This window comes from Nomascus leucogenys, chromosome 8 (assembly GCF_006542625.1).
Source record: "Nomascus leucogenys isolate Asia chromosome 8, Asia_NLE_v1, whole genome shotgun sequence".
Classification (NCBI taxonomy): domain Eukaryota; kingdom Metazoa; phylum Chordata; class Mammalia; order Primates; family Hylobatidae; genus Nomascus; species Nomascus leucogenys.
This window is the reverse complement of record NC_044388.1, coordinates 113,617,261-113,625,575: the sequence shown is the minus strand read 5'-3', so window position 1 is coordinate 113,625,575 and position 8,315 is coordinate 113,617,261. Positions and strand designations below refer to the sequence as shown.

Genomic DNA, 8,315 nt, shown 5'->3' with positions numbered 1-8,315 from the left:
AATGAGGAAGAAAACTGGTTCTGTATCCGAAGCATTCGATGCTGCAGACACCTCACAGATACAGCATCTCGCACTCTCAGGGAGCCAAGAACCCGGGAATCAGCCAGGACCACCCCAGCCCACAACCTCGGCAAGTCACTGGTCCGGGCTGTGGCTCGGTGTCCCCATCTGTAACATGGGGACAGAGCTGGGCCTGGGCCACTAGGCACTGTGAGGGGCAGAGGTGCTAATACTAAAGAAGCCTATAGCTGGACCAGGCTGTGGTGACACCTGCAGCCCAGCCTGCTCCCGACAAGGAGCCCACAGGCCCCTCAGGGCTGGGGGAGGGTGGTGGGGGGAGGTGACGGTCAGGGGTTTCTCAGGGCTGCGGGAAGGTGGTTGGGCGGGCCTGGGGGAGGGTGGCCGGGTAGATCTGGGGGAGGGCGGCTGGGCAGGCCTGGCATGTGGGCCTCTGAGGAGCCCTCAGAACCACGTGCCTCACGTCTGCCTGTCTGGCATGTGTCCCGTGTCTGCCCTGTGTCTGTCTGGCGTGGGTCCTCACCCCCAGGCCTTTCTACCACACCAAGGACAGAGACTGCCTTCCAGCATGAACCAAGTTTATCGAGGTCACAAAAAAGTCAATACTATAAAAATTAGTGTTCAGCTAAATTTAAGTGTGCATAACTTTCCCTTATGACTCAGAGGGGCTTTGAGTTCTCCAATCTCAGGCACATTTGTGGAGAAAATGCTCAAGACCAGAACCCAGGGAAAGGAGAGGCAGCTGCTGGGCGGTCAGGGGACCAAGCCCAGCTGGGGAAGGGTGCTGGGCAAGCCTTACTCCACAAGCGTCCTGAGCAACCCAGGAACAAGGAGTCCGTGCAGCCTGAGAAGCATTAGGACATCACCTCACTGTTAGAGAAGCCCAGAGAACAGAGAATATTTAGAAAATGACTGGAGTATTAAAATAGAACTATGACAGCCCTAATCTGTTGAAGAATTTTCGCATGAACTCGGTAACAAAGGTAATTCTTAGGCCAAGTCCGTTCCTCTGCTTTTAGCTCGACTGACCCAACAACCTGCTCCTTCTCTCATGCCGAAGTCTGTGCTGGGGGAAGCGTGACTCGTGATTTACGGCACAAGTGACATTTCTAGAGGATAAGGGGCTCAGAGGTAACTTGTCAGCTCTATCTACAAACACACACGCGCGTGCATCCAAACACGTTAAGTTCTTGTCTGGCGGGGTGACCTCCGTGCTAATACGTGCTAATATGAGCAGAATGTGGGGCTCTGGCAGGAAGCTGCCTCTCACCTGAGACCATTCTGTACGACGCGATTTCGGCAGTTCCTCCAGCAGGAGCACGCGTGGTTGCATTCGAAGATCAAGGGAGGCTCCGCCATGTTGAACTCTGGCAGAAGCCGGCCGTCCTGTGGACAGATGAGCAGCAAGGGCCCGGCAGAGGTCACTCACTCTTTAACTGAACTGATATCAACCCATTTCTACTAAGCGCCCAGTGTGGCTTAAACTGACATAAAAACGACGGTTTCTGGCCAAACTTGAACACCCACCTAGGGAAAAACTCCATGTGTACGGTTTGGATGGGAAGCCTCCACCCAGATGCCCACACAGGTTGTGGAGACCCCCTGGAGCGCTCGCCCGGGCCCAGCCTGGGGCCAGTTTCTGTCCACCTGGGGCCTTCCCTGCCTGGGCTTCTCCAGCCTCGCTGAGGCTGCCAGCTCCTGGGTTGCTCTGCTTCCTTCGGCTGGTTGGGGCCTCCTGCACCCTCCTGCACTCCTGGCCTCCTTGCCTTGCAAATCCTCAACTGTGGAGGGACTCAGCCCTCTGCTCCCCTTTCTACCCCCCGAAGCCAGGCCAGGTGCAGCAGCACTGGGTGCAGATGCTCCCCCAGGGCTGTGTGAACTGAGGCGCGGGGCCCAGGGCTGCCCAGGCACACTGGCTTGACGGCTTCAGGGGCTGCTCTGAACAATTGGGGCACTCCTCAGAACATTCCTTCCTGTGCCCCCTCAGGAGGACTGTCCACCTGAAAAGACACCACTCAGATATGAGCCTGGAGGCTTTCTGAGCCTGCCATCTCCATAGCCCTCACTGGCACGAATCCTTCTCCCATTGGGGCCTCTAATTCAGATGGGTAAACACTCGACCCTCCATGGCCACTCTCCTTCAAAGTCTGCTTCCGGAGGGGATGCCTGCTGCCTCTCCCTGCTCGAGTCTCTTCACCCAGGCCATGCTGGCTTCCACCCCCACCGTGACCTCTGAACTTGGGAGACCAGGAACTCTCCGCCTCTGCTTAGACATCCCTCCCCTGAATTGCACCCCTGCCAGCCAGGGCCACTCCCCACTCCCATCTCCTCAGCAGCCTCCATCCCGGGCTCCTCCGAGGACCAGCACCCACCAGAAACTTCCAATCCTGTGTCTCCTCAAGCCCAGCGCCCACACCGATGCTCCCTGTACCCAGCCCAGCAGCACCCTCCCTCTTCACACCCCTCATACTCAGCAAGCACAAGGCACAGCTCACCAGATACACACAACACAAGCAGCACCTCCTCCTGGGGCCAAGCCAGGCTGACTGGCTGCCCACCCCCGCCACCATTCAGGCAGCCACAAAGGATGCAGACCCCAGCCCCAGGGACTCTGCAGCCATGTCCTCGGCTCACGACCCTGACTTGGGTGCTGGCGCCCGCTGTGCCTCCCCTGCCTGTCACACCCAGCTCACCTCCAACTCCTTCCCAACGCTGCCACGACAGCGCTGGGGTCACAGACGCCTGCACTGTTTTTGCAGACCCGGACCAGCGGCACTTACCACCTGAGCCCACGCACACGAGGCCACCCTCACCTTGTCGTACCAGCAGCGCATGCTGAGCTGGCCGCACATGCAGTTGCTGGAGGAGCAGTCGTCGATGCACACACAATACTGAGAAGAGAGGCGCCGGAGGGTCAGACGGGCAGGCACAGGCCTTCTGTTTCCCCTCCCACTCACAGCTACGTTTTCCAATTCTCAGTTACCCCTGATTCTGGTAAGTGCTTCTCAAAGGCACCATGTGAGTGTGTGGCCTCTTAGGGAGAAGGGTGTGCAGGCAGAAACATGCCGAGTGCCTGCGGGAGGGGGCTCTGGCTGAGGACCCTGACAGAGGGACAGGGGGCAGGCAGGGCAGCGACACGGCAGCGGGTGACGTGGGGTGGGTGAAGGGCTGGGCGGCAGCTGCATTTGTGGCCAGATGCTTGATGGGAAAGGCAAGAACACAGAGCCTGGCACACCCTGGGCGGGGGGGGGGCCTGGGCAGTGCCCGGCCTGGGAAGAGGAGGGAGCTGCCTACAAGCAGAGCCACAAGGAAAGTGCTCGAGAAGGCGCAGGCGGTGAGGGCACCAGGCTGTGTGCACTCGGAAGCTGGGAAAGCTGGCATGTGCTGGACCCATCTCTCCAGGGGCTGGGAGGTGCAGGGATCCAGGTCGTCCTGCAGGCCTCGCAAGGGCTCCTCTCGCCTGTGCCCCCAGCAAGAGGCCGCACTGGGGCCCCTGAGTGTGAGGTTACAAAAAAGGCACAAAGATGCTTGCCGCTGCTTTGGGTCGGTAAGAAGCCTCAGAAGAGCAATGAGAGGACCCAGGGCTGGGCTTGACAGAGCCTTTATCTGCCTTCCAGCTCTTTCAGGGGAGGCAACTGCAAAGGGAATGAGGTCTTCCTGGGAAGCCCCCCATGAGCCCTCCTGCTCTGAGTGGTGAGAAGAACCCAGGACCCCAGGCTCAAGAAGCTTCTGCCTGTCCCATGTCCTGGACTGAGTCAGCCCTTCATCTGCCATCACTCACCTGCAGATGAGTGATGTTTCTGTCGATGTTCATGGGGGACGTCACGCAGTTCTGAGAGACGTACTTGTAGTTGCTGGGACATGGCTCGCTATCCACGGCATTGACACAGGGGATGGGGATGCGCTCGTAGCCTCGAGCGATGTCCCTGCCACGGAAAGGACAGGTGTCACCTGGAGGCTGATGTGCTCTGTCCAGGGGGTGGCACAGCGTGTAGTGGGGCGGCTGGCGAACACCTGGCCCTGACAATTTGGACTCCTGCCTGCGGAAGTTTCAGCTTCAGGAGCAGCTTTCACCGCAAGCTCCCAAAGCCCTGCTGACTGCTGATGTGTCACAAAGCCGTCCTGGGGCTGGGCTCACCTGCTACTATCCTCTCCACGGGGCTGGGCCTGTCGGGGGCCGATTCCTGCAGAGCCTTGCTCATCTGCAGAGCGCTCCACACCTGAGAGTTGAGGCTCGCACACTGCAGGGGCGTCTCTCCTTCCTTGTTCTTTAAGGTGACATCTGAATCCCGAGAAAGAAAGAGGCTAAAAGGGAAAATGTAAGGCCACAAAACATTTAAAGCTGACTTGAAAAGATGACACAGATGAGATTTATAAAATGACCGTCACTAACAATAAAGGGAACACTATTCACTGTGAGATAACTTGAACAAGTCTGCTCACCAATGACTCTGCAAAGACGGGCTTTAGCTCACCCAGGAACAAGACTCCCTTCCTCCTCTCCCACATTCACTGTCAAAGTCAGCAGGCTGTTTTCTTAGCAGGAAGCGTATGTAAAAAACCAGGGCGGCATTTGATTTTTCTTGGATTTTTCATTCAAATTTACCCTCAAGGATAAGAAGGGAAGCAAGGAGGGAGAGAGGCCAAGCTTGGGCCACGTCCAGCGTTGAGCGGTCCTCAGTTCCACTCCTGCTCACTGCGTCCAGGCTGCAGTCACCCTACGTGGAGCTGCGCTTCACACAACCAGATGCCCAACCTGGCTGAGCCACCGTGAGATCCAAATGTGGGAGGGCATAGCCCCACGTGTAGGGGCCGGGGAGTCACTGGAGGCCGGTGCGTGGAGCACCTACAGCTCCCTGTCCTTCCCCAGCAGCCAAACACACACTCCATCCCTGGCCACCAACAACAACCTGAGTGTGGATGACTTTATGGGATCAAGGTCTCAAGCTTTTTTGTTTTTGGGTTTTTTTTTTTTTTTTTTTTTTTGAGACAGAATCTCGCTCTGTCACCCAGGCTGCAGTGTAGTGTCGCAATCTCCGCTCACTGCAATCTCTTGCCTCCTGGGTTCAAGCGATTCGCCTGCCTCAGCCTCTGGCGTAGCTGGGGTTACAGGCACGTGCCACCATGGCCAGCTAATTTTTGTATTTTAGTAGAGATGGGGTTTCACCATGTTGGCCAGGCTAGTCTGAAACTCCTGGCCTCAGGTAATCTGCCTGCCTCAGCCTCCCAAAGTGCTGGGATTACAGGCGTGAGCCACCACCACCCAGCTGAAGGTCTCAAGTTTTAAAAGGGCCCTGAGCGGTGAGCGCCACAGCCCCCAGCATCTCTAGCCCTGGCTGTGGGTGGCACTGCTCCCAGAAGGCATCCTGAGCCTCTCAGGGACTCTGAGCTGGCAGGTCCCTGCTGGGAGCAGGGCTGTTCCCATGCTGCCCCTCAGCCATGTCAGGAGTTTCAGGTCTGAGACTACAACTTGGGAATTTTTTCATGACAATCCCCCCTAACCCAGAAATAAACCACAGCTGATCTCAAACGTGGACTGGGAAAGACACTTCTCTGCGCATGGAACACCAAGGATGGACTTCCACACGAAGGAACAGAGGGCCTGTGTCCACTCAAGCCCCAAGTGTGAACACAAGACCGTCGAGCGGTCTCTCCGGGCGCCCAGGTCAGGTCAGCGCCAGCCCGAGCCGGGGGAAGCACTGCACTCACACGACACAGTCGTAGCGGTTCTCCCGGGCGGCAATGTGCAGCGGTGAGTCTCCGTGGATGTTCACGGCGTGGAGGTCGCACTTGGCAGCCAGCAGGATCTCGGCTATGTCCACGCAGCCGGAGAATGCCGCCCAGTGCAGGCAAATGTTCTCCTCCTGAACAGACACAAACCAGAGCTCAGTGCAGGCTTCCTGCTGGCTCACAGTGCTGGGGCCAGGCCACGTGCCCAGGAAGAGGCTCTGGAGCAGGCGTGGCCGTCCCCAGCAGGGCCAGGTGGAAAGGGTGCCAAAGGTCACCAGATAGGAACCTAGCACCCATCTCAACTCTGGAAGGCACTTCCTTTCGTGTTTTGTTTGTTTCATTGTAAAAATAACATAATTATAAAAGTAGCATAATCACAGTAAAGAATTAAAATAGGGAAAAGGTCATCCGGAATTACATTAACCTACACTCAAAACATTAACACTTGGAGGCACTTTTCTTTCATGTATTTTTAAAAATTATATTCATTTCCAAACAGGGGTATAGTCATAGGAAAAGATAATGCTTTTGAAAGATTTGAAAAAAGACGTGTAAATTTGATTAAATTAAAATTTTGGGCTGGGCATGGTGGCTCACACCTGTAATCCCAGCATTATGGGAGGCAGAGGCAGGTAGATCACCTGAGGTCAGGAGTTCGAGACCAGCCTGGCCAACATGGTGAAACCCCGTTTCTACTAAAAATACAAAAACTAGCTGGGTGTGGTGGCGGGTACCTGTAATCCCAGCTACTCGCGAGGCTGAGGCAGGAGAGTTGCTTGAACCCGGGAGGCAGAGGTTGCAGTGAGCCGAGATTGCGCCACTACACTCCAGCCTGGGCAACAAGAGCGAAACTCTGTCCCAAAAAAAACCCAAAAACTTTTACTTTTAAAAAGGCCTCTTTTAAATAAAACAAATAAAATTTGGAGAAATACTTGTGCCACATGTAAAATATAGATAATTTATAATCACGCAGTAAATTAGAACACTGTAATTCTGTTTTGTTTTTGTTTTTGAGACGGAGTCTCGCTCTGTCGCCCAGGCTGGAGTGCAGTGGCGCAATCTCGGCTCACTGCAAGCTCCGCCTCCCGGGGTCACGCCATTCTCCTGCCTCAGCCTCTCCGAGTAGCTGGGACTACAGGCGCCCGCCACCACGCCCAGCTAATTTTTTGTATTTAGTAGTGACGGGGTTTCACCGTGGTCTCGATCTCCTGACCTCGTGATTCGCCCGCCTTGGCCTCCCAAAGTGCTGGGATTACAAGCGTGAGCCACCGCGCCCGGCCAGAACACTGTAATTCTGAAAAAATATGTGCAAAGGAGAAGAAAATAAAAAACGTAGGTAAGAAAAAGATGAACGGTAAACATAAGAAAGTCTTCAACTCTGCCAGGCAGCCAAGAATATAAATCAGAACAATGAATTATCCCTAACTCTATCACCCCAGGGATAAAACAGCGATAAATGGAATGAGGAACATGCCGGCGCTGTTTCCTACACCTGATGCCCATCTGTCCCTGACCCTCCGTCATCACCAGAGGCTCCCAGGTGCTGAGGCCTCCTCCTTTCACGCAGGGCGGCATCGGAACCACCTCCGGACCCATCACCCACGGTCCACGCGGGGCAGCATCGGAACCACCTCCGGACTGATTACCCACAGTCACTCAGCTTCTGGACCTTTCCTTTACTGAACACTTGTTTATTTTTGTTGGTATATTTCTGGAATACCAATGCCAACAAATATTTTAGTGCTTTTCATTTCCTACATTATTTCTCAAGGATGCATCCTCAGAGGCAGAATTGTTGGATTAAAGCACGTGAGTGTTTCACATTCCTGAAGTGTGTCCTGCTCTGCTGGCGTCTGGGAGCGCCGGCTGCAGCCCCCTTCCCCTCGGGAATCGTCAGCGATCTTCCCAGAAGCCATAAACCAAGCCCTGCCTGACTGTCCGCTTTGCTGCGGGGGCTGAGGAGGCTCGGGGCCCAAGGCAGACCCCTGCAGGGGTGCGGTCTCCAACCCGCAGGCTCTGCTTCCATTTGAGCTCTACACCGCCTCCCTACAAGGGCGCAGGGCCGCTGCCACATCCCAGGGACTGGCTCTGCAGGTCGGCAGGGTCACCCCCAAGAGAGAAGGACGCGGGCTCTTCTGAGACACCCTTGTGCTTTCACGCAGTCCCCCTCCCGACTCCACATCGTGCGGCACCGTCAACCTTTCCAGCTCAGTGAAGGCGAAGAAAAAAGCAGAACAGAAACCGAGTGGCATGGTCTCCGGTATCTTCATCCACAAACGGCCAGCCCCAGGCATGGGCTTCACTGTTCCCTTGACTTCTAAAAGAGAAAACTAAAAGCGAACTCCGTGTGTCCGCCTCAGTGCATTTCCTGAAGAGCCTCTGCTGCTCTGCGGCTCTTCCGCCCCCTGCTCTGTTTCTGGCTTCCCTCCTCCATACATCGAGAGCTCCTTGAACAAAAGGCTGCTTGCTTAGGGGCCTCTTTTCTTTTTCTTTTATCAGAGTGATTTATGATTTTATAACCAGAATTACATTTTTATTTTTTTTTTGGAGGCGGAGTCTCACTCCGT

The 8,315-nt window shown here is 55.4% G+C and overlaps 1 protein-coding gene across 8 annotated transcripts in view; it reads right to left on the bottom strand.

The window, feature by feature from the left end:
• Positions 1-1,248: 1,248 nt before the first annotated feature.
• EHMT1 (euchromatic histone lysine methyltransferase 1) overlaps positions 1,249-8,315 on the bottom strand; it is a 202,643-nt gene continuing 195,576 nt past the window's right edge. For 6 of the 8 annotated variants that reach the window (XM_030818328.1, XM_030818325.1, XM_030818330.1 and 3 more), the window contains 5 exons: positions 5,728-5,882; positions 4,157-4,300; positions 3,800-3,944; positions 2,832-2,909; positions 1,249-1,404 (listed from right to left, as the gene is read on the bottom strand). In XM_030818328.1, the coding sequence (XP_030674188.1) occupies positions 1,285-1,404; positions 2,832-2,909; positions 3,800-3,944; positions 4,157-4,300; positions 5,728-5,882 (642 nt within the window). In that variant the 3' untranslated portion in view covers positions 1,249-1,284. Of the gene's footprint in view, positions 1,405-2,831; positions 2,910-3,799; positions 3,945-4,156; positions 4,324-5,727; positions 5,883-8,315 lie in introns of all 8 variants that reach the window. The other 2 variants (XR_004031494.1, XR_004031495.1) reach the window with 1 other exon arrangement.